Raw genomic sequence first — 27,139 nt, 5'->3', positions numbered from 1 at the left:
TGAAAACTCATGGGTACTAGCTGCCAGCTGTATTATAGGGTCAAATAAATGATTATCACCTTAAGTATCAAAATAATGTTCATGAAACATTACAAGTGTCTACTGAGAACATGTACAAATGTTCACACAAAATTCCATCAAAATCCATTATCGTCATGTGGGAGTCTCTAGACCACTTGACATGGAATCAGCCTTAAACATCTAGTACCAGTACCTTCAATTAAGAAGGTGTAAGCCAGAGGTTTCACTTGCTACAAAAATTCTTATCTAATATTTGAACTAACATTAAATAGAGTTAATAACAAAAATTAATTTTACTTACAGTTTGCCACGAACTTAAAGCATTCCCCTTTTCGCCTAACATAGTGAATGTCTTTCCTGTGCCAGTCTGGCCATAAGCAAATACTGTACAGTTGTAGCCAGACAACACCTCATCAATCAATGGACCAACAACACAGTTGTAAACATCAATCTACAAGCAACAGAAAAAGTTACAAATTACTGATAGAAAGGCAATGAAATAGAACATAACTCCATTCTGTAATATCAAAGAAACAAAAGCTATTACCTGTTTAGAACTGGGTCCAAAAACACTGTCAAAGGTAAAAGTTTTTGTTACTTTATCCGAAGTCCTTTCGCTGATTTTCACTTCTTTTGAACCAGAAATTTCAACGACATTAGTAGTTCTCTGATGTTTTTCGAAGTTGTTCATTGGCCTGTAGAGGGTCAATTTTTTTTCATCAACTGCATGTTATATTTTGTATCAAAAATGCCTACTGAAAATGATTGTATTAATCAAAGACAGAAAGCAAAGAAAGCTGGACATCATTTAGCACTGCCTGTGATCAGACAATATTAACTGTTAAAGTTTAAAATTACATTCAAATAAGTATGGTTAAACTCCTATGACACGGGAGAATTTAAAGAAGAAATACTACTACTAAAGTAATTAAAGTGATATTTACGATGAGTAGAAACATCTATTTGCAACATTGTTTTCGATGAAGTGTGCAAGAAGTTGTTGTTTGTGTCCTGCTCCACACTAGTGACAAAATTTCATGTTCGGTACTCCCTTTAGTACAACACAAAGTCTGACAGAGGATGAATTAGTGCTACATTAATCACAGGCAAACGAAAATTAAAAAAAAAAAAAAAAAAACTTTTTTGATTTGATAGCTTATCTTTAAAGATTTTTGAGCCGAATCCAAATCTACCCTTAGTTTTTTGTATCACCCGTAGTTTTCGAGCAATATGCTTTTTATTATATAGTATACAAATCCTATGCCATACGGTAAATGAGGAAATTAATGAAACGCTTTGTTACAACATAAGCATAGTTTGTATTTACAGTAAGCTACTTAAAACAATGATACATGTTAATAGGGGTTTCACTTTTCAGCTGGAATTGGTTTGAATTATCTTTTTCTAATTTCTTTGAAGCTTCAGTGTAACTTTTTCTACGATGAGTTGCTTGCTGCACTTCTTGGTGAAGTGACCAACAGCTGGCCCCCATCATGTTGGTGTTCCAGCAGCCTTGGCAGCTTTTTTCCATCACTTTAAGTCCTGGTGAAAACGCTCCCCTTGCTCCTCACTAACATCTCCAATATGGTCCAGGAAGTAATCAAGGTGACTGTTCAAAAAGTGAACTTTCAGGCTCATTAAACATCGTAAAGTTTTAAACTTCTTTAACACTACAGCTACAATAGAAACATATTCTGGGTCTTTTTCATCTCCTAAGAACTTTGTAATGACTTGCTTGAATGATACCCATCATTCTCTCTCATATAAGGTAATTGTGGATTCAAAGTTAACATCAAACATCAATTTTCTAATGTCAGGTCTGAAAAAGACACCTCCTTTTAGTTTAGTTTGTGAAAGGTGTGTAAACTTTTGGCAGAGATACTTAAAACACAGTCCATCTCTAGGCAAAGCCTTTACAAACTGTTTCATTAGGCCTAACTTTATATGTAGAGTTGGTAGGAATATGTTTTTTGGCTCTACAAGGTTTTTGAGTAGAATGTTGTTCTCACCAGTTTTTAAAGGCTCCCTCACTGGCAAGTCCTTTCTGTATCAGTGTTGATCCCTAGCCCTACTGTCCCATTCACTCAAGAAACATGGAAATTTGGTAATGTCACCTTGCTGACCAAGGAGCATGCATGTTACTTTTAGATCGCCACATATCACCCAACCATGAGCAGAACAGCCTATTTTATTTAGCACTATTTCTAGGTTTTCATAGCTTTCTTTCATATGTATAGAATTCCCATCCGGTATAGATGCATACATGTTACCATTGTGTAATAAAACACCCTTTAAACTAGTTTTGGATGAATCAATAAACAGCCTCCAGTCTTCCTTTTTTGTATTCAATACCAAACTCTCATCAGACTGGAAATGTCTGAGCAGTACACTAAATCACCGTCTTGTTGAAAAACTTGGAAAATTGCTGCTCTCTCTTTCTATACACATATATGCTGGTTCCAACTGCAATAAGTTCTTCTCTTTTAATCTAGAGCCAAACAATTCACCTTTTTCCTTTGTTAAGCCCAGATCACTGACCAAATTGTTAAGCTCAGTCTGAGTAAACAATTTGGGCTCTAGACTTTCTGTATTACAATGGAATTCATCATCATCTGGTTCATCTCAATCAGATTGTACATCAGAAAATATTTCTGTTAGAACAGAATTTAAATCATCCGGTGGTTCAGGAACCAGCAAATCTACACCACACCCTGCCAGTCAGATGGCGGACAGAAGGTTAGGGTCTGGCGATTTTCAGTGACTAGAGGGAGCAGTGTGGTGCTGGTGTGCCTGACTCTCACTCCCACTTTATTATTGAGCTTACGTGGAGTTGTTTCGCCAATCTTCTTTTCAGGATAGCCGGCTGCGATTGTCTGCCCAGCTTCTTCTCTGAAGATAAGATGCTGTTTTGGAGGGACTTTTTAAATTCCATACACTCAGGATACTTTTAAACCAATCTCACTGTATTTTCGCTCCCACAAACAAGACACCATATAAATGATTCATTTTTGTAAGTCTAACAATTACTGGTCCAACAGATACTCTTACATACTTTATAACAAATACAATAGGCTAGTAAGTGAATAAGTGTCTTTTCTTTTACAACATTCAACTGTTCTCAATAATGACTGAAGTAGCACTGTCACGGAGTATGTCGCATTTGCTCTTTGTGCTGGGCGTGCTGCACACCTTGTGCTGCGCACACACATAATCGTGGTGCAGTAGACACAGTTCCACTTTCACACACCCATCTTTACAAGGGCATGCGTTCGAGGCGCTGGAAATACGTATGTGTGTAGAATTTACACCGAAATTCTCAAGGCACTACAAGGGTAGCTTATTACTCCTTGTTTTTTCGGATTATGACCAGTAATATGAACACTGCAAAAGTATCAATCACTGGAATAATTTCTTGGGTCCCTCCATATCACAGGAACAACAAATCTAAAGGCTTTTTCTCCTTTTTGGGCCATTTTCTCCTATCTTTAACATACACATAACATACCTTATGCAGAGCCCAAAATTCATCTTGATCAGCGAGTTTAGATCCTAAGTATGATAGATAAACCTTTTTCACAAAGTCTGTAAAATTTCTTTGGTATTTTTTAATCACAAATTCACCACAAATACACCAAAAACTGTCAGCGGAGTTTTTACAACCACGATTAGACATTGTACTAGGAAACGAGAAAGTGAAGTTGAAGTTGACAGTAAACAAAACACTATCTGTTAATACAAAGACAGAATTGACCTTTTTTGCCAGCAAATGTTTTTCAGCAGTGCTACCAATGTCATCTACATTTATTACACCTCCTTTTAAACTTATTTTAACTATATAAAAGCTGTTAAATTCTTTAAAGATTGTTTAATTTAATAAATTTAAATGTAAAATGTGAAGAAATGTAGGGTGATACAGTTTTTTTAAGTATCTTATTTGGATTTTCCTACCTAAAAACATAAGAATAAGGTATTTTGAGCATAAAAGTTTTTCTATCATATAAGCAGACTAAGACAAAGCCATTGTCATTAGGGGGCAAAACCACACTACAATGGAAGATGTGATGAAAATGATATGACACTGGAGCATTACTCTACTGCAATATTAACATGTGAATGAAATTCTAATAAATAGGACAGAGCCATTTGTTTCCAAGAAAGAAATTTCTTACTCTGTTTTTAACAAGAGATTCCCTTCAAAGCTTTTCATATTCATTCACTATTTCAAAACCTGCTATACCTCATAGTTAATGTAGTTTGTGAAGCAATGATTAAACAATTATGTAAAGGTAATTCAATTATGTAAATAAATTTATGCAGGCTTTCTATAGTAAACTCACATTCAATGCCAATGAATATGACAAACTGCAGTTGTCAATCCCTTTGCCATAGCCATCTACACTGACAATGCCTTCATCCTCTTATAAAATCAGTTCCACCTCACCTCAAGGAGTCTCTGTACTGTAATCAGAGACCTAGTGATGTGGGGCAGCCGAACGCCCAGTGGGCAGGACATTTATAAATCTGGGAACTTATAAGAAAAGTACTTTTTAAGGTCTTTACTGCTACAATGTATAATTTATCAATTAAAATAAGGGATGGGACAACACTTAAAATATTAAAAGTTGGTAAATGTTTACACTTAAGCACAAAGAATGAAAGGAAAGAAGATCAAAGCAAGTTTTTTAGATTTTCAACTTGCTATACCGAGGAAGGGCATTTCTTCCTGACGGCTACTTATCATTTATATTGTCCTTTTTCTTTTTACTACTTCTTGCACACGCACGCGCACACACACTTATATAGAGAGAATTGTGCAAAGAACAGTTTCATTAAAAACATCCAATATAAAGAAGGAAATTTTAGCTTTAAAACTCTTCCACCCTTCATGTAACATTGCTTTGATTGACGTCATGGTCCACACACACGCACACAGGAAGTTTACTTAACAGTGAAACATGTTATTTTTCCAAATCACTTATTGTCAGGATCGTACAACTACGTTCTGCAAGTTTGTAATAATGGGACATACACCTTACATATAAAATTGTAAAATGGTACACAAATAGCATCTTTTCTACTGTACCATGAGAATATTGCAATTCAGCAGGAACCATGCAGTTAATCTCAACATCTTTAAGTTCATGCGATAACTGGGATATGTGTAGAAGTTACATATTGGACCACATTAGCACTTTTCAATATGGCGTAGAAACATTAGGCTTAGCTACTGATCAATTCATAATCACCAACAGATTTTCTGCTTTCACATTTGTTGGCTTTGCCAACTCGCTACCAAACTAGCACCTTCCAACATAACCTAGAAGACCATGGCTTGCACTACAGATCAATGTCACGACAACCAAGAGTTCAGTGTGTAAGAGTGAGTGCGTGTGGTCTTCTGCACCATTTTTCATCTCATTTCAAAGCTACACACTGCTCCACTTGCAGATGTTCCAATAAAGCATTTTCACGAGCTGTAATAGCAACCACAGCCTCATTAACATCTACTGAAAGTCTCTGCATTAGAAAGGCATTGATAGCAGTGACTAGAAATGCATGGGGGCAATCATGTTGTGTGTCCTGGGAAGATACAAACAAAATTAATGACCGTGTTCTGTGAAGTGCTCATGCGAACACTGCAAAACTTTCTTCTGATGTGATGGAGTTTCTCACTCAGAAATTTAGTGTGCAGATTCAATTTTTAACACATGCTCCAACTTCATGGAGCACTGTCTGACTAACAGATACTTTAATACTAAAGAGCATATGGTACATTTAGCAAAGAAAAAGTAAAGAGAGTAGTGGTGCAATTTCTACTCCAGAATGCAGGAGTGGTCAAAAGATGTTACCTGAAGCTGTGAAACAAGACATAGTGACAATTTTTCAAAACTTTGTGCAGGAAAGGAAGATTACATTTCTGTCACACATACCAAGAAGGATCACATGTAAATAAGAGATTTTAGTTCATCTGAAAGAGTTGTACACAAACTCAGCAAAATACAGGGCGTTAGGATGTCTTCGTTTCTTTGCAGGTGATCAAGTCCTATGAACCATGCATTTCTACTTACTGCTATTAACACCTATCTAATGAAGAGACTTTTGGCAGATGCTAATGGGACCACTGTTGCCATGGCAGCTCGTGAAAATGCTTTGTTGGAACAGCTGCAAGTGGGCCAGTATGTAGACAAACACTGGTACATAGGACACATTTACTGTTTACCACATGAACTAGAGATAAAGTTTATGGTTCTGCTGAATCACTTGTTTTCATGACCCAGTAGGAGAGATGCTGCTTGGGTTCCCTTCTAAAAAGTTATATGTGAAGTGGTTGTCCCATTGTTACAAACTCTCAGTGCATGGTTACATAAACTTCACAATAAGTGCTGTGGTGAGATCACATTTCTCACCTTGAAGTAAAATTCTTTTGTGTGTGGATCATGATATCAATCAAAACAATGTTACATGGAGGGTGGAAGAGTTTTTTTAAAAAAAAAAAAAAAAACAATTTTCATTTTGCATCTGGTATTTTCGCAGAATTGTCTCTCCGTGTGTGTGTGTGTGTGTGTGTGTGTGTGTGTGTGTGTGTGTGTGTGTGTGTGTGTGTGTTTCACCGAAGTTCTCTCTCCATTTTATGATGACAGGATAAGGGTGTATCACCATATTTACGCAACAAGCTGTCTCTTAACTCTTACAATGAAAAGACATTTAATAGTGAAATACAACATATACATTAAAAATAATGTATTGATAATTGTTTTCAGCTCTCATCGGTTTACAGTTCTGAACAACAGGTCAAACACAAATATTTTAGTTACAATTTTTTTCAAGGAACTCACTTTTTTTTTACCAATATCCTGAAGTGCTGCATATAGGCACTGTGTGAGAGTGGCATTTTCATCTTATTCTCCACCAATTAATAAAATGAGTTATGATATTTTTCTCTGCACACACGAGAGAAAACTCTTGACAATGTTGACTGGAATACTCTCTTTCAAATTCTGAAGGTGGCAGTAAAAGACAGGGAACGAAAGGCTATTTACAATTTGTACAGAAACCAGATGGGACAAAAAGGGAGCATTGTTTGAGAAGCGAGTTAGACAAGGTCGCAGCATATCCCCTAAGTTATTCAATGAGAAGAAATAAAAACATTGAGGCTTGCCGACGATGTACTTCTATCAGAGACAGCAAGACTTTGAAGAGCAGTTGAAAGAATGCAAAAGAGAGGAGTATATAAGATGAACATCAACAAAAGCGAAACAAGGATAATGGAATGTAGTCGAATTAAATCAGGTGATGCTGAGGGAATTAGATTAGAAGATATGACACACTTAACATGGCAGATGAGTTTTGTTATTTGGGCAGCAAAATAACTAATGTTGCTTGAAGTAGAGACAATATAAAATGTAGAAGACTGACGATGACAAGAAAAACATTTCTGAAGAGAAACTTGTAAACATCAAGTATAGATTTAAGTGTCAGTAAGTCTCTTCTGATTTCTGAAGGTATTTGTATGGTGTGTAGTCATGTATGGAAGTGAAACATGGACGATAAACAGTGTAGACAAGAAGAGAACAGAAGCTTTTGAAATGTGGTGCCACAGAAGAATGCTGAAGATTAGATGGGTAGATCGTGTACCAAATGAGGAGGTACTGAATGAAATTGAGACGAAAAGGAATCTGTGGCAAAACTTGACTATAATGTTGGACAAATTCTGAGGCATCAAGGGATCACCAATTCAGTACTGGTGGGAAACTTGGAGGGTAAAAGTCGTAAAGTGAGAGCGGGAGAAGAATACACTAAGCAGATTCAAGAGGATGTAGGTTGCAGTAATTACTCTGAGATGATGAGGCTTGCACAGGATAGTGTAGCATGGAGAGCTGCACCAAACCAGTCTGAAGACCACAACAACATGTAAACATTTCAGCAAAAAATCAAATGGAGATTAAATTGTCTACATAACCCCTCTTCCCCTCCCATAACAATGTTTATCAAATTTGATATTTTTCTGAGGGAGTCATCTACAAGCAAAAGTAAGAACTATCAATTTCAATGCCAGATGCTTTTCATTATTATTTATACTTAATACCAAGGCTACATGGTTACAGTGCACAATCTGAGTTCTGTACCATTTCCCTGTTCAAAGCTATGCTATTTCAAAATCAAGATGAATTTAAAGTACAGCATGGAGGAAGTGTTTTCTTTCTGCTTCTTCTTCTTCTACATTTTTCATACACAATCTGAATGATGTACCCTACTTTTACACATTATATGGACTGCATACTAGATGAATAAAAAGTTGAGGTCTGTTGGTCAACTCATTACTAAGTAGTAAATCTCTGAAAATAGGAAGGGAATTTATACAAGACTAATGATGAGGTACACACCCTTGAGCCTTAAAACCTGAATTCATTAAAAAAAAGGATTCACAGTTTTACAATTAAGCCATGTGCCAAATATGACTAAATACTGAAATGGACACCTCAGTGTCCATTTACATCTCCATTTACATGGAATGACCCTGAAGGAGATCCTCACACCCCAGGATCAGATGCTGAAAGTGTTTGGGTGCATCAGACAAGAGACTTTCCACGGCAAGTAAAAATTTGTTGGGTTAAAATTTTGAGTTCAGCTTTTTGACACTAGTTCTTTCCACACATCATTTGCAAAATAAATTGGAGGTGACAGGTCTAACACAAGAGTGCAACACGAAGTACTTTTCACTACACACAGAGGATATGTAGAGGCACGAAAAAATTATTTATGATAAAAGTAATTAAACACTTATTTGCCTTCAAAGTTGCATCCAAATCGCACCACTGAACTAGCTCTTAAAAATATTTATCTACAGTGGCCAAAATAAATGTTGCACGTTGACAAAACTGTAAAACTGCACACTGTGATCCAGAAACAAGCTACAATTTCCACACAATGATTTGTCTGTAATGTAATTCTAGCAGAAACTGTCCACGTTTCTACTGTGATGGGGCAGTACGTGCAGTCCATGGCAATCGCGACATCTGTAAACATTGCGCTACTTGTGCTTTGTATCATCACGAGACGTATTGCGTCAGGATGATTATGTACAATCAAAGGCTCTGCATACTCACTCCAATGGGGGTTACAAATGAGACAGGCAGATGTCGCAGTGAATGTTGGCCTGAGTCAAAGTAATGTCTCTAGAATCTGGAACAGGTTTCTAGTGACAGGACGAGTTGAGGATCATCACAGTAGCACAACAGGTTTGCAGGACTGATAGCTGTATATAACAGCGAGTAGAACACAATGTGACATATCTATGGCCACAGTTCTAAACAACTACAGGAGGGCAAGTGTCAACACAAACGATACAAAATAGGCTCCGTGAGCAGGGATTATTTTGGAGAGGGGTTTGTGTCGCACAGGCACAAAACCACATTTTATGGACTAGGCAGCTGTGGGACATCATGCCCTTTTCTGATGATACCCACCAGTCTCCATCCTGACAACATTGATATTCATGTGTGGAGGCAACGAGGACAACATTTATACTCCAACTGTATCATAGACCGCCACCCTTATCAAGGCAATTCTGTCATGTTTTGGGGTGAAATTATGTATAGCCTTGGGGCACCTCTTGTGCCAATACATGGGAAGATGACTGGTGTGAAGTATCATGACATCACTGTACACATTGTGGCTCCATCTGGTGAACATATTGGAGTCAGGTTCACACTGATTGACAACAGAGCATACTCCCATTGCCAAAATGAGCAGTTGGCAATCTTTCTGTCCCACTAGAGACCACATAGAGGCTGCTGTGGAGGAATTGAGAAATATCCCACAGGCTTATCTGAACAATTTGGTAAGGAGTATTCCTAACCGTATTTGAAACTTTTCCAGTTATGGGGGGGGGGGGGGGGGGCGCAATTGGTATGTGGTATGAGAGATTAAAATGAAAAGAAACTGTAGTGTCTGAAGTGAAGTCTTTAGTAAGGTTTTGTTTTTGTTCTTGTTTATCAAGTGGGAATGTATGTATGTTTTTTATTTCCATTTTCTTGTGGCTGTATCTGACAGAACAAAATTAGTTTTGCTTCCTATTGCATCCAGTACTGACAAAGTAATATGCAATAATTATTCTATGCACAGCAAATGTAGGTGCTATTTAATTAGCTTTCCCATAGTGTGATGACAGCAGTAAAACAACCAAAGCACAGTTTAATCAGTAATAGTTTATCACCAACAATGAAGTTCAGTTTGCTGAAATACTACAACATTGAACCTAATTACTGTATACATGAAAAATTTTCTCAAGAGTTAGGATAAATATGATTAAAGAAACCTGATCTTTTACAGCAGGATGCAGCACATGTTCTTCCGTCGAGACGCGTACTTTAGCAAACAGTTGACCAAGTGCATGTCGGAAGAAACAGCTCAGAAACCAGAGTTGTAATGCACACTGATAGGTGCAAGAAAGTGATATAATGAGAGTTGCGTGACCATTTTAAATATTTGTTTATTTGTATATGTGATTACCATGAAACTGAGAAATTCGAAACAGTTTTTAAGAAAAATTATGTTGCCCCATCACTATATGGTGACCAACTTTATTTGTAAGCTCATGATTTTTTTTCGAACTTGGAGACACTACTGTTAGTTTGAATATATCTGCACTGGGTTAAGTTACAGCACAGCAAATTGTTTTGAGGAAAGTCTCCTCTATAACATTGTTTATTACCCAAAATATGCTTAGTTCAAAAATTACCTCCAAAGTTGGGTATTGGAAATTTAGAAAATTCACCTTTTAGACCCAAAACTAACAACCAAGGAATTATTTATCAGAGTATTTTTTTTCTCTAGTTAGATGACAAACTACTGGCCTTACATAGAGAAAGAACACTGACAAATGTTTCCCTAGTTTTTGAAATTTGAAAATCTTTATTTATTGTTAAGTTTGGAGCTAGTTATCTCTGGTGGGATTGACCATAAAAATTTGATTTTAGCACATTTTTTACATCTATATGATAAAGTATTGCAAAAATTTCAACATTGATATTTGACTGAACAAAGATATGAACTTTTGAAACTGAGGAAATAATTCACATTACACTACAACTTATCTTACAGTTGTTGCCTATTTAAATGGTTTATTGTTTCATTACAATAATGTGTAGTTGTACCATATTTAGTTAACACCATCACCCTATATTTAGTTGGTATTAATTATCTAAATAACAAAATATTAAACAGGAGTTTTTGCTTTAGTTCTGTTAAAAAAATAATAATTTAAAAAAATTGCATTATTCTCACAAGCTCAAAATGAAAAAAACTAAAATAGTATACACATGAAATTTCTCTATTGTTGAGAAGGCTACAGTTCTGTGTACGAGATTAGACCTCAAGACAAGTGTGTACAAGAGCCCAATGGGTAGAATAACAAGTCTTCACAGGAGTCCAGAAGTCAGTGACAAATATGTACATCAACTGTGTACCCCATTACATTTGCTGGGTGTGGCATTGTTTTCAGTCTATTCAGAAACCTCTGTCAGAGTGGATGTAACTATTTCATTGAGAGTGTAGAATATTTTGTGCACTTCTGCCATGAGTGCAATTTTTAATTAAAATAATTTCAAAATTCAATAATAAATGTCTATGGGACAGATAGTAAGTGAAGTGTCGCAAAAAAGTTACTGGTTCAGTTCCAAAAACTTAAAAAATGTTAATGAGTTTGAAGAAGATACACAAACTTTGTTTACATTACGAGTAAGTCGTTCTATGTCATCAGTTTGTACCACGAGAAAAAATATATACTGAGGTACAATCACATTTTTAGAAAAAATGCTCTGATCCACTGAACGTTCATAAAAAAGCCAGTTGTTAAAAAGATTTGAAGGATATGAAACTTGGGATTGAGGGAAACAAAATTTGAACATTTGCCCTTTAGCACTAGTAAAACAGCTTCCAGAATGAAACTTATGTAATTCCTGGAAATATTCCCTGTGCCCAAATTGTTATTTGAAAATGTGTGTCATGAAACCATTTATATTCCTAATGAGGAAACTACAAGCATACTGGATTTTGCTTGTTCTAATTTAGAGGTATCCCCTTCTTTAAAAATAAAAAAATCACTATGGTAGCAGAATAAGAGAAAGCAAGATAAGAGTTTCAGACAAAATCAGAAAACACAGGATCATGCTTTAATAATGCAGATCCAACAGTACTTCTAAGAAAAAAGAAATCTACCCCCAGAATCATTCATCACTGAATACTTGAGCTTAATTGAGGAATCAAATAAGTGTTCAGAGACACCTAAAGAGGAGAAAGTTAAAATTTTAAGTTTGCTCCCTGACTCATGGTCTAGAGTAAAAATAGCTCACAAGTTCACCATTTCTGATTATTTGCTTAGACTAACCTGAAAATTAGTGAAAGAGCACAGCATTCCACCAGTTTTAGGAAAGAAGAAACAAGAAGGTATTAGTGACAAAGTAATTGAAAAGATCCAACAGTTTTTTTATGACAATGGAAACAATAGAATGTGTGCTGGTAGCAAAAATAGAAAAAAAAAGAGTTGTTACAAATGGAGTTAAAATAACAAAGCAGAAAGACTAGTGCTATAAAACTGAGATGAACTTCAAGTAGCTTCCAAAAATGCTAATCCTGAAAGCAAAAGTGAAGGTCAAAATTTTGTGACCTTTGCCCGAAGTGGTGTATTTTGGCAGACTTCTCAAGATCACACGCTGTATGTGTTTGTTTGTATCATCAAAATGTCAAACTGATGACTGCAGATGCAAAACTCTATGTTAACAACCACAAAGAGTTAGGGCCTACTAAATTTTATGTTCTTTGTTACTAACAATTTATGATTGAATGATGAGTTTCTCTGATAAATGCCCTGGTAAAGAAGTCGCTCCTGAATTGTTTAGCGGATCTGAGGAAGACATGCCCAACAATGTTACCTTCAAATGGTGGGTCACAAGAACGGGTCCAAAACAACAGTGGTTAAATCTCAGGAAGATTACTCCGAATCTTTAACATTAACTTTCTAAAACACAAAGCAAGTTTTTGAAGAGCAAAACAGAGCAACTTTATGGCACTGAATGCATAGCCCTAGCTGATTTTACAGAAAACTTAACATTTGCGGTTCAGGATGGTTGGTTTTCTGGTTTAGAAGGGGGGAGGGGGGGGGGACTGCACCAAACTGCGAGCTCATCTGTCCCTTGTACCCAGTAGAACAATTACCCTAGGGAAAGAAGAAAATGAAAATGTACGGCACAATAAGTGGAGCAAGGAACAACCAGAAGAACGACAGAAAGGAGAAGCCAGCCACTCTGCAACACATTAAAACTTACACTCTAAATGCTCTAGGGTGGGCAACAAAGAGGGACAAAGGACATGCACTAAAACTTAAATCAAATGATAAAACCCACCCTCACGAATAAAACGTAAAACTGAAGCTTCTGTTGAGGCATTGTCACCCAACACTGAAGGTAGGGTGCTGGGAAAGTTAAATGTCCACCACAGAGCAGCTAAAAGGGAGCAGTCCAGCAAGAGGTCATTTGGGAGCCATAGCAACACTGAGGCATGTCCTCATGATGAAGGAGGTAACAATGTGTGAGCCATGTATTGCCAATGTGACAAAGAATAACAGATTCCCTGCGAGAAGCCCGCAGGGAAGACTTCCACACATTTGCAGTCTCCTAAATGACATGCAGTTTGTTGTGCATACTGTTATGCCACTCCGTCTCCCAAAGCCTAAAAACCTTGCAGTGTAAGACAGAGATGCCCATTTCCAGGAGAGGTTTCAGTGTATCCTGTTTGGCCAGCCTGTCAGCAAGTTCATTGCCTGGGGTCCACACAAACACCACTGAATGACTGGATCATTCCAGGGCAGAGATGGACTCCTGGATGTTCGCTACCGAAGGATGGCGAGGGTAGCACTGGTCGATAGCTTGTGAGCCGCTCAGGGAGTCAGAACAGAGAAGAAATGACTCACCAGAACAGGAACGGATGTACTGAAGTGCACGAGATATGGCCATCTCTGCAGTGAACATACTGCAGCCAACGGGCAAGGAATGCTGTTCAGTGTGGCCTCTGTGGACATAGGCAAAGCCAACATTACCATCAGCCAACAAGCCGTCGGTGTAAACAACTTCAGAGCCTCAGAACACGTCAGGAATCGAGAGGAAGTGACAGCGGAGAGTGGCGGGGTTAACAGAGTCCCTAGGGCAATGCAAAAGGTTCAGACGAAGCCTCGGCCGAGGATTACTCCATGGGGTGTACATGGATGGACCTCAAGTAGAGGTGGTAAAAGGAAGGACTCCAATTCGGAGAGAAGGGATCACACGTGAATTGCAATCGTGAGCCCTGAACTGGGCCGCTGATGCAAGAGATGAACTGCCACAGGAGGGAAAAGGAGACAGTATTTCGGATTCTCAGGAGAACTACGAAAGCGTGCAACATAACTGGCAACCAGTTGAGCACGTCAGGGGGGACTCCTCCCTCCACCAGGACACTGGTCACCAGACTGTTTTTAAAAGCTCCCGTCGCTAGGTGTATGCCACAGTGGTGCACTGGGTCGAGTAAATGCAACATTGAGGGTGCTGCCGAACCATAAACCAGACTCTCAGTCAAGGCAGGATTGAACAAGGGATCTGTAGAGCTGCAGCAGTGTAGAGCAATCTGAACCCCAGTTAATGTTGCTCAGGCAGTGGAGAGCATTTAGGTGCTTATAAGCTGACAAAGGTGAGGTAGCCAAGTCAATTGGGCGTCGAAAACCAGTCCTAAAAATCAATACATCTCCACTACACTGAGTGGATCATCATTAAGATAAAGTTCAGGTTCCGGATGAACGGTACGATGCAGATAGAAGTGCATGAGACACGACTTCGCAGCTGAAAACTGGAAGCCGTGGCCTGGAGCCCGTGACTGCGCCTTGTGAATTGCTCCTTGTAGGCACCGCTCAGCAACACCAGTACTGGAGGAGCAATACGAAATGCAGAAGTCACCTGCATACAGAGAAGAGGAGACTGACGGTCCTACAGCTGCTAATAGGCCGTTAGTGGACACTAAAAATAGAGATACACTCAATACAGAGCCCTGCATAACGCCATTCTCCTGAATACAGTGGGGTGGGGGGGCTATGGGACACACCAACTTGGACATGCGAAGTATGGAGCAACAGCAAGTTTTGGATAAAAGTCGGGAGCGTGCCCCGGAGGCTCCACTCATTCAATATGGTAAGGATATGCCGCCAGGTCATGTCGTACGCTTTACGTAAGTAAAAAAAGACGGCAACCAGACATTGGCATCTGGAAAAGGCTGTTCGGATTGTAGACTCTAGGGACACAAGATTGTCAGTGGTAGAGCGATCCTGGCGGAAGCCGCCCGGACATGGAGCCAGTAGACCACATAACTCCAGGACCCAACCCAACTGCCAACACACGATACGTTCCAGCAGCTTACAGAGAATGTTGGTAAGGCTGATGGGTTGATAGCTATCCACATACAGCAGATTTTTACCAGGTTTTAGCACCGGAACGATGGTGCTCTCCCGCCATTGCGGCGGAAAGACCCCATCACACCACATCCGGTTAAAGATGACGAGAAGATTTTGCTTCTAGTCAGACAAGAATCATCTGACTGTGGATCTAATCCTGCCCAGGAGCTGTGTCGGGGCAATGTGCAAGGGTGCTGAGGAGCTCCCCCTCTGTAAATGGGGTGTTATAGGGTTCACTGTGGCATGTAGCAAACAAGAGGACTTTCCTTTCCATCCACCGTTTGAGGGTGCGAAAGGCTGGGGGACAGTTCTCCGACACAGGCTCAAGCATAGTGCTCAGCAAAGTGCTCTGCAATCTCGTTTGCATCGGTAGACAGCACGCCATTCATGTTAACGCCATGGACACCTGTTGGGGTCTGGTACCCAAAAAGACGTCCAATCTTCATCCAGACTTGGGAAGGTGACATATGGCACCCAACGATCGACATGCACCTCTCCCAACGCTCCTGTTTCCGTCGATTTAGAAGCAGACGAACACGGGCACAGAGCCACTTAAAGGCTATTAGGTGTTCTAGGGAAGAGTGCCGCTTATGTCGCTGTAGAGCTCGCCGACACTCTTAATTGCCTCAACAACTTCCAGTGACCACCAAGAGACTGTCTTCCGCCAGGGACACCACACAGAACGAGGGATCACATTTTCCGCCGCAGAAATTATCGTTATAGTGACCTGCTCTATCACAATGTCGATGGCACCACGTGGGCGAGATTCAACTGTTACAGCAGAGGTGAAGGCTGCCCAGTTTGCCTTGTTTAAAGCCCATATAGGTAGGCGGTCCATGGGCACGAGGCTGGGTGAGTGGCAGGAAGATGGGGAAGTGGTCACTACCACACAGGTCGTCATGTGCTCTCCAGTGGATAGATGGGAGAAGTCCTGAGATGCGAACTGATAAATCAATTGCCGAATAACTACCATGAGCCACACTGAAATGTGTGGCAGCCCCAGAATTTAAGAGGCAGAGGTCGAGTTGGGACAGTAAATTTTCGACATCTCTGCCACGGCCAGTAAGCGTGGTGCTACCCCACCAGGGTTTATGGGTGTTATAATCTCCCAAAAGTAGGAAAGGTTTAGGGAGTTGATCAGTGCAGCCAATACGTTCAGGGGTACCGCACCATCTGGAGGGAGATATACATTGCAGACAGTTATTTCCTTCGTTGTCCATATCGTGACAGCCACAGCTTCAAGAGGAGTTAGAAGGGGCACAGGATGAAACACAAGGGTACCGTTGGGTCAATGACCAGGCAACAGTGCTTCTATTTGTTCTGTACTTCAAAAATGAGACATATAGCTTGCAGTTCTTCAATTTGCATTCTAAGAGACTATGTGGAGCAAAACACTGCAGTTGGTCATGTGTTTCAAAAGTATGTAACAAATTACGTAAAAGAAAAGTTGCTCGAAGTTGACAAGCTCATATACTTTTCAGGTGGAAGTTGTAGATAACACACACACACACACACACACACACACACACACACACACACACACACACACACACAAAAGAGAAATCTTTGCAACCACAAAGTAGATCTTGGATTGGAGGCCAAATGGCGCTTTTTTGTCTCTTGTCACAGAAAAAATGCATGCAATGTAGTAGGGGGCACAATAACATGAGGTGAGTAAAGCCAGCCTACAAAGACCCAATTATTACATTAGGGGACATGTATGTCTTTTGCTAAGATAATATCAAAGGCATCACCTATTTCGTCATCAAGAAAGAAGAGGTAATTCATATAAAAACAACACTCCAAACAAGATTTGAAAACTGTATAGCAATAGAAGGGACAAGGCAATTCCACATTGTGTGCATGGCATTGAAGAAAACTTACTTCATGTTATGTAACAACAGAAACTACAATTTATAAGGCTCATTGTGCCAGTCAAATCACATCTCTGTCTTCAACACTGAATGACATAGTGGCATGTGTGTACGATGGACAATGGTGATTTGCACAGCTTGAAGTAATAGACATGGAAAACAATGATATTTTTGTGCATTTTTACCACCCTGCTGGCTCAAGAATGTCATTCAAGAAATCTACTAGCAAAGTTCGGATACCAATAAAACTTATTAAGAATGCTTTCAGTGTTGCACTTACCACAGCACCTGGGAGGTCTTATTCTGGGTCACAAAAGCTATCTGAAGAAATAAGTGTTCTTAACAATTACCATTAGGATTAGAAAGCACATCTGAGAAGGATGTTAGGCCTAATAGAAAACGATTATTTTAAATGTCAAGATTATACAAATGTTTGGTTAAGTAAATTTTCGAGTTTATTCACATAATTCCGTGCCTTAACTTCACTAAAAGTTAATTACATCTAGCCCATATGATGTGAATTTGGCAACACTCATAAGATCAATTTTAGTTTAATCATTTCCTCACTTCCAAAAATTCACGCACTTGTTCAGTCACAATATCAGTGTTGAAGTTTTTACAGTGCTTTGCTACCATACAGGTGTAGAAGATGTACAGAAATCAAATTTTTATATTCAGCCCCACGAGAGAGAGAGAGAGAGAGAGAGAGGGGGGGGGGGGGGGGGGGATGCATCAAAGGATTCAACTAACTCAGTACAGGCCGACATTTCCAGTGTCATACAATTGCAATAATAGTTGTGTTCATTAGTAAAGACGTAAACAGACAGCGTAACTGCAACATGAGCAAAGAGAGAGAACCAAAAGTCTCACCACCGGCTCATCATGCCAAGGCCTAACATAACATTTCACCCGCTAACATCTTAGCTCCATAGACTTTCACTTACCAATATTACACAAAGATGTACAACAATAAATAAAATTAATTCGAAACAAATATAAAAAGGCAGTTCTGTTACAGAATAACTAATGATGCATCATGTCCCTGTACCAGTTTCAGTTAAACAAAACATTGCTTGTTAAAGCACCACAGCATTACTATTCCATTACAAACAATTCAAACATTTTGGAAGAGAGAAACAAAAAGTTTAAATTCAGATTTGCAATTCGAAGTCTTTAGTTGCACAAAATGTTGGCAACCAATTTACTCGGCGCACTGCAAATTGCATAAATCGGCTTGCAAACAGCGATTAGCATAGCAAAAGGGAAGAAAACTAAACTTTAAACCCCCATGGTCCACATTGGTAGACATGACATTTACCCGGCAAATCAAGCTATCCGCCGAAATCAGTACATACCTAACTCTAACAAAAACTTTAATGTTCTGGTTTTTTTCCTTCTTCTTGGAATTCATGATGTACACAAACCAAAAACAATCAATAGGTGGCCAACCGTCAACGGAAGCAACTATCAGTTCAGCACGTATTTTCAAACTGTGTACGATCTGCAGCAAGCGCTCCGATTGGCTGCAACAAACAACGACCATCACACAAACTGTGGCGGGTGATGTAAATATTCGATTCTCAAATCGATAGGTATCGAATCACACATGTAACCAGATCCATAACAAGAGTTAACGAAACCGAAACCCAAACGTTGGAACCAGGAACAAATTTCATACAGAAATCAATTAGAGGTGACAAACATATTTATAAAAGATATAATACTTGAAGACGAAAATACTGTTTGCTATAGCAAATAAATGCACGTAAATATATTGTATAAATACTAGAAATAAGAACAATCTACATAAAGACCTAAAATCACTTACCTTGGTCCAAAAACGGGTCCAATACACAGGAACAACAATTTTCAATAAATTTCCAGTAACCATTAAAAACTTGGTTTCAGATGAAGCACGATTTAAACAGAGTTTCAGACTTTTCGATATGCAACTCCTTCCAGTCTATAGATGAATATCTTAACAGGGACTGTTAGACCAGCTCAAGCAAAAATGTGGTTAGATTTCAGTTTTGACAGCACTTGTTCACAACAGTCAAGAATAGATTTTGTGTATGATAAAATTATTAAAAGTGCATAACAATGTTTCATTGTGACAGTGTATTAATTCTTAAATCTGTAAATATTAGCAGCTCCTGTTTACTGTTGCGTATTCGCCTGTTTTGACAATCTCCTGACAAATGATCATTGTAGTAAGTATTATATTCCAATATTTTATTGTTTTATGTTATGCTCTCTGAGACGTTCCATACCATGGTTATCATTTCATTTTTTGGGTCGATGGAACGAAAACTGAATCTAATATGATCTAATCCAATCATTTGCAGAGACACCGCTCTCGGAGAATTTTAAAATTATACAATATTCGTTAATCTAATTTCAAATAATTCTATTTTTTACCTCCACATCTGCCACATCATACCCTGGCGTTATTTCCTGCATACAGTCTACAATTTCGACAGTGCATCGTCTCTCAGTTCACAATGTTTAACTGCGATTCACATATAAGGAAACGGAATGTAAGGACACACGAAAAAATTCTACAATATATACCCAATAACAACATTCACGTAGGCAGTCAATGGCAAACGACATGAAAAAGCCCGTAACAGTTAAAGTTTTTATGAGAAGATAGCTTTCTCCTTGACACTAGTGGAGCGACGCTGTCATATTCTGCTAACATTGTAAGTTAACCTTGTGGTGTTGGACGAAAATATGGAAACGTAGCGAGAAATTCATACTTGAACATAAAATGTACATGCTAGGACAGCCTGCAGGCTGCGTTGTTGTATCTGACCACAAGCAGCATCTATGCAATGTTCCCAATACGATGCAACTGCCCCTCATAGTCGGAACAGTGTTCCGTTTAGTTTTGCATTATATTGGAGCTAGGTGAATTAGAATGTGGGCAATTTGTTGATACTCGTATGATGTGTAATTCCACCATCAAGTTACTGTAGGCGAAGTGTTTGATGTTTCAAGAGGCATCGTATCGAAGATTTATACAGCTTACAGGGAAACAGAAAATCGTCTTCCGCTAAGTCACAACGCGGTCGAAAATGTGTTTTGAATGATCATGATTGACTGTGACAATAAGACGACGACAAGTTCAGAAGTCACTACAGAGCTGAATGTCACACTCTCGAACACTGTGAGCATCAAGACAACACGAAGGGACATCCGGAAGCAGGGAATAGCAGGGCGAGTTGGAATTCCAAAACTACTCACCATGCCGACCGAAGTGGCTAAGCGGTTCTAGGCGCTACAGTCTGTAACCGAGCTACCGCTACGGTTGCAGGTTCGAATCCTGCCTCGGGCATGGATGTGTGTGATGTCCTTAGGTTAGTTAGGTTTAAGTAGTTCTAAGTTCTAGGGGACTGATGACCTCAGAAGTTAAGTCCCATAGTGCTCAGAGCCATTTGAACCATTTTTTTGAACCACGCATCAGGGACGTAAACGGCTGGATCAGGAAAACGTGGTGTCGTAGCCACAAAACATGGACTGTGGAACAACTGAAGAACGTCGTTTTGTTGAATAACTCTTGTTGACTCATCTCAAGTGTTTTTTCAACTACTGTGAGAGTTTATGCCCCTAGGGTGAAACATGGTGGGTATGTGGTGATGGTTTTGGCATCCATATCCTTTTATTCTATGGGCCCCACTGTTACTCTGTAAATTCGAACTGCGGGGAGTGGTCGTTTGACAACAATAGAAGCAAACGTTACGTCATTTTGACGTCATGTGCAATATCGTCAGCCGCATGATCAGCTATCTACTTTGTGACAAAGAAACATATGAAAACTACTGCTCCTGGATTTACTCACAACAATTTAAGCTGTCCTCTTAGGTACCTGGTTAACCACACACTAGGAAATTGCCACATATAAGTAAATAAACAGCGAAATACTTGTGACAAGGAAGAATATGAATCTTGTTGCTGCTCGTTTCACTGTTAGTAATTTAACCCTCCGCTGGGCACGTGGGATCTTTTGAGACCCCATACCACTTACACGACGTACACTTCATTATTTGATGGATCTGCAGCACTCGTGGTCCCTAACATCTCTCTCATAGTTATGATCTAAATTACTACTATGCAGAAATACCATTAATTAACTATTTAGTTTATGATTAGTTAGTTTAGGAATTAATGAAAATGGGCACTTGGGATCTTCAAAGATCCCAACTGCTTTAACCGACTCAGTGTTGCCAGAAAATAGCTGAAGTTGGCAGGACTTATTAACAATGAAAGTTACTCAGTTGTTAAGCTTCAGACGGCATTGGTCATGTGAGGGAATTGGATGATGGCTGGCTTTATTAGGTAAGCACAGTATTTTTTTAAAATCTTACAGTTTTGCGTACATGTATGATATTATTCACAAAAAGGAAGAAATAACTGTTTATTATAACGTAAGTAAGTCAAATAAAAAAACTGTGGGAACTGAAGGAAAAACTATTTTCTTATACTTATGTTAGAATTTAAATATAGGATTAATTTTTTGTTTAGCAAAATTGTTTGGGCTGAAGAAGCTGATTAGATTCTTCTTCAAATGTGGGATGATGCTGATGTCGATAACGAACGTATTTCTGACTTGAATGATGATGAACACTTGCCTTCAGGTCGTGAATAGGAGGAAGGCAGTGATGTAATGGAAGAGGAAGATAATGAAGATAACGTCATTCACAGTGAGGATGATGTAACTGTACCTAAAGACAGCACTATGAAAGGATATTTCATTGGAAAAAATTGAATTACTTGGTACAAAGAGCCTCCAACTAAGTGCCAAACTCCATCTCATAATATAATTCGTCATAAACCTGGTCCTATAGTGGTACCCCTAGTTCAATAAAGGAAGTCCTAAAGTTCCTAATAACCCAGAAATAATGTCCGTCATGGTGAGGGAAACCAACAGAGAGGCTAGGCGAGTGTACAAGATGTGGAATGAAGATTATCCTGGTAGTACACCTAAGGTGTGGAAGGAACTAGAAGTGGAAGAAATAGAGGCATACATTGGTTTGCATATCTCTTCTGGAGCCTACAGATCAGGGAGGGAGGACTCGCGTGAACAGTGGAAAAAGAATATGGCGCGCCTATTTTCAGAGCAACAGTGCACCTGAAAAGGTTTCAAGCTATCATAAGTTTTCTTAGATTTGACAATAAGGAAACAAAGGAAGCTCGTAGTATTCAAAATAAATTATCTGCATTTAGAGACATCTGGCAAAAGTTCATTTCACAAATTTCTTCCATATACAGTCCAGGCTTTGACATAACTGTTGATGACCAGCTTGTTGCGTTTAGAGGGAAATGCCCATTTCGACAATACATGAAAAGCAAGCCTGTTAAATATGGTATTAAAATATGGTGGGCTTGTTATTCTAGAAATGCATTTCCACTGAATGGACAGATTTACTTGGGAAAACAACCCAGCAAACAGAGAGAAGTAATTCAGGGTTCCAGAGCCATAACACATCTATCTGCAAAATGGTTCAATAACAGCTGCAGTATTATAGCATACCTTCAGTGAGAGAATTGCTGCCAGGGAAAAACCACCTATGTTGGAACTCTAAGGGAAAACAAGATTGAAATTCCTAAGGAGATATAGCCATATCGTTAGAGAGAAGTAAATTCCTCTGTGTTTGTACTCTCTGATTCCATATCACTAGTATCACATATACCAAAGACATCACCAGCAGTTATACTTGTCTCCTCTCTTCACTCATCATGAACTCTAGTTGGTCATGAAAAGAAGCTAGAGTGTAATAGAGCATTACAACAAACATAAGGGGGACGTTGATACCATGGATCAACTAGTGGGCACCTATAACGTGGAATGCAACACCTCCTGCACTCTTCTACAATATGATCGACATCGTTGGAATCGCTGCAATGATTATATGTTTGAACCATCACCCACAAAGCCTGATTTCAAATCAGAAGAGGCAGGTGTTCCTGCTGCAGTTAGGATAACAGGCTGTGCATCCTTACATCAACAGAAGGCTACTTGATAGAAGGTGCCTTCAAAAGAGAGCAAAAAACGGTCTTCTTGCTCTTGGATATGACTATGAGTCTAAAGGATTCAGTACACCTGTGAATCACCAACCCACCAACAAACGACAAAGGTGTTTCAAGAAACCTAGACAAAAACATAAAAACAATTTGTAACTACTGTTGAAAATTTGTATTCAGTTCTCATTCCAGCCAGATTGTGATATGCTTCGAATTTGATAAAAATGAGTACGTGTGTCATGGTGACATGACCATTTCAATCACAGTAAAATTAGAACACCTATGTATTTCATTGTACTGAAGTTTTCATTTCCTTTTCATTTTTGTTATGATGTCTATAGATACAGAAAAAACTGATAAATAAGAAAATATATCATTTGCCCTCAAAAAGATAAAATAAAATGGTATGTCCTGATAATGTTTAATACGTAAGAATGTAAACCGTAAAAAATGAAAGATTTTTTTGTAAGAAGAAGCTATGTAAAGCAAAATGTGCCCAAATTATATAATAATGAATTTTCTGCCATACAATATAATAAACAAATTTTCGTATGAAATACAGGATGAGTCACTAACTATTTCCACCAAAAATAATTCCAAAAGTATGATAGAAGCTGAAAAGTTTGTGGGACAAACGTTGCTTGGGACAATGGGGGACATTACATGAGGTTGGTTTTTTGTTGCTAGGTAGGTTCACTCCAGAGGTATGAAATGGAACTGAAGTGTGGTAAGTGTTCCTACATAACCACCTTTCGGGACAGTGTAGCAGTAATTCCAAATGGAAAAAATGGGAGCAACATCTATGAACACAACATTATATTTGTTTATGCCTTGCCTGAAGTTCGTAAGGATGTAACTGCTGATGCAGTTTTCTGTGGCATGATGAATCTTTGAAATACCACAATCAAGACTACAAACTATAAAAGATTTATAGGACCTAAAGAAGAATATGTCCATATATTGTCTACGAAAAATGCTGTGGAAGAGGCAGTAATAGAAAACAGTGGTAATAGAGACTTGACTGCAGCATTCAACGGTAACTGGCACAAACAGGGACACTATCTCTTCATGATTTAGTATCAGCCACCAGTATGTATACAGGAAAGTTTTAGATGTAGCAGTAATATCTAAATATTTTGGCTGTCCACATAAAATAGAGGTACACATGAAAATAATTGTGCAGCTAACTATAGTGGTAGTAGTGGAAGAATGGAAGTGGCTGGTGTTGGTAGTGTATTTCAACATTCTGTTGCGTGTGATATAGTGCAATATGTGAATTACCTTGGTGTCTGTGATTCTAAAAGTTTGAAACATATTAAAGAACTGAAGCCCTATGGAGATGATGTTGTAGTGCAGAAATTTGAGTATGATGGTTGGAACTAAAATAGTGGCAACTATTTATTCACAACGGATACAAAAGAGTTACACGTTTGCATCTGTTAGTGGACTTCAAACTAGTCACCAGCTTTCTGTAGAGCCCATTTACAGCGATGTGGAAGGCGCAGTACACCGTTAGCAGAGCCTGTTCTGTTGATGGTGATAATGGAACGGTTGTGAAGCGAATGCTATTAAGTGGTTCCTTGATCTTCAGAATCAGATCAAAGTGACAAGGACTTAAATCTGGGGAGTATGGTGGATGGCACAGTACTTCCCGGTCCCATCGACCGAACAGAGCAGCCACAGCTTGCGGTGTATGCACCCATACATTGTTGTGCAAAATGATGGATGGGTCGTGCAGAATGTCACCACTTCTTTTGCAAAGCTGGTCGCAGGTGATACTCCAAAAACGAACAGTTATACTGTGCACTGACAGTCTGCCAAGGAGGAATGTAATTCATTAAGATAACACCATCACAGTGGTACACGAGAATCACCATAACTATAGACTGCTCCATTCACACCATCAACAGAACAGGCTCTGCTAATGGTATACTACACCTTCCACATCACTGGCAACAGCTTCTACACAACGCTGGTGAGTACTTTGAAGGACTCTAACACGTGCAAACATGTAAATCTTTTGCATCCGTTGTGAATAAATAGTTGCCACTATTTAAGTTCCAACCGTCGTATATTGGACAGGTACAGAAACAATGAAATCAAGACTTCGGCTACTGGAAGCTTCATACAAACCATAAAAACCCAGTGGTGATAAAGGGTTGGATGGGAAGAAAAGGTTAACTGACAGTGTAATTGACAAGGTACAGAACTACTGGAATGGCTATCAGGCAAAACATACACAGTGTCAATGAACTGAATAAGGTTGTTTGGGCTCTTTCTTTTTCATACTTTTTCAACCAATGAAAGTTCCCGTCATTACTTGCGTCCCAAAGGAGAAAACAGTTATCATAAGTACAACAAGAGATTGCTACCTGGTGAAGTGTACACTCATAAACATAGACTGGCTGATGCAGTAATGGATGTGATAAAACTTATTTTCAGAGACTTATCAGCACCAGAACTGTTTAAGAAGTGTGTTCATGGGAAAAATCAAAACCCCAGTGAAAGTGTAAATAGTGTTATATGGTCAAAAATCTCCAAGACTGTGTTCATTTGAATAGAAACACTTCACTATGGAGAGTATGCTACTGTTGCTACTTTCAATTATAGCAGCGTTGTAAGTTGCAAAATCATTTCGAAATATGGAAATGAAGATAGGTTTCAACATGGTACAAATGATGCTTGCTTTAGACAAGGAACGTCTTCAGGCTGCTGACAGGGCTGTAAATAGCCTAGAAATTCAAGCTAGGGTAAACAGGAGGAGGACAAAGAGGAAGGTGGAGGAGGAGTTTGCAGAAAATGAAGATAATCCATTCTATGGACCTGGAATGCACTAGAAAGGTAATCCAAACTTTTATTTTGAAGAATCAGCCTCAGTTGCGCAAAATTTTCTGGTCTTTACCATGTTTTGGTTAAATTAATCTATCCTTTTTCAGAACCACAAAATTACTATAACATGCCAGAGTAAGGCACAGTCAACATTACAATTACAACCTATAGTACCTTGGAACCATGTCGAATTAAAACTACTTAACTGGCAGGGGCAACCAACTGACCGTGTGTTGAAGAGATGCCAGGGCTGGACTTCAGTTAAGTAGTTTTAATCCGACATGGTACCACGGTACAATAGGTTTTAATTTTAATGTTGACTGTGCCTTACTCTGGCATGTTATAGAAATTTAGCCAAAACCAGGGAAAGACCAGAAAATTTGGCAAGTGAGGCTGATTCTTCAAAATATTAGTCTATCACAGTTGCTGACGGGGCTGCAATATGCTAAAAGTTCTTAAATACAAACTTTGTCGCTCGATTCACAAGAGTGTAATTTTTTCATGCAAATTACATGTTTTCACAGGATCTCTGAAACTATTTTGCTTCAAATTTTCAGAAAATTGTACACAGTCCCTTCTGCCTCTTTCGAAAAACCTGTGTATTGATGAATTTATAACAAAAAATGGCACAAAAAAGCAGTTAATTTTCATAATAAGAGAAAAAATTATCTCTCCAACAACTGAATTCAAATTTTTTAAAATAGCTGTTTCATGTCGTAACCAATACTCCAATAAATAACCTGTATAAATTTCAACTTCCTAGGTCAAATACTTTCTGAGGAAACATGTAATTTTTAAGCGCTATTTTAATATTGGAAAGATAGAGCTTTCTGGAGCACCTTAAGCCTTGTGAGCGGCCTATCGAACCCTAACAAAAGTCGATAGCCTATCATGAGATTGTCGATATTGCGAGACGAGT

At 38.7% G+C, this 27,139-nt stretch overlaps 1 protein-coding gene across 1 annotated transcript in view; it reads right to left on the bottom strand.

Moving 5' to 3' along the window:
• Positions 1-18,879, bottom strand: part of LOC126484228 (kinesin-like protein KIF11-A) — a 222,204-nt gene extending 203,325 nt beyond the window's left edge. The window contains exons 1-3 of the mRNA XM_050107647.1: positions 18,723-18,879; positions 569-716; positions 323-472 (exon numbers count right to left, since the gene is read on the bottom strand). Coding sequence (XP_049963604.1) covers positions 323-472; positions 569-716; positions 18,723-18,778 — 354 coding nt within the window. The 5' untranslated portion in view covers positions 18,779-18,879. The remainder of the gene's footprint in view (positions 1-322; positions 473-568; positions 717-18,722) is intronic.
• Between the last annotated feature and the right edge of the window lie 8,260 nt (positions 18,880-27,139).

This window comes from Schistocerca serialis, chromosome 1 (genome assembly GCF_023864345.2).
Source record: "Schistocerca serialis cubense isolate TAMUIC-IGC-003099 chromosome 1, iqSchSeri2.2, whole genome shotgun sequence".
In the NCBI taxonomy this organism is placed as follows: domain Eukaryota; kingdom Metazoa; phylum Arthropoda; class Insecta; order Orthoptera; family Acrididae; genus Schistocerca; species Schistocerca serialis.
Note: the sequence above shows the minus strand (reverse complement) of the source record. Positions and strands in the feature narration are given on the sequence as shown.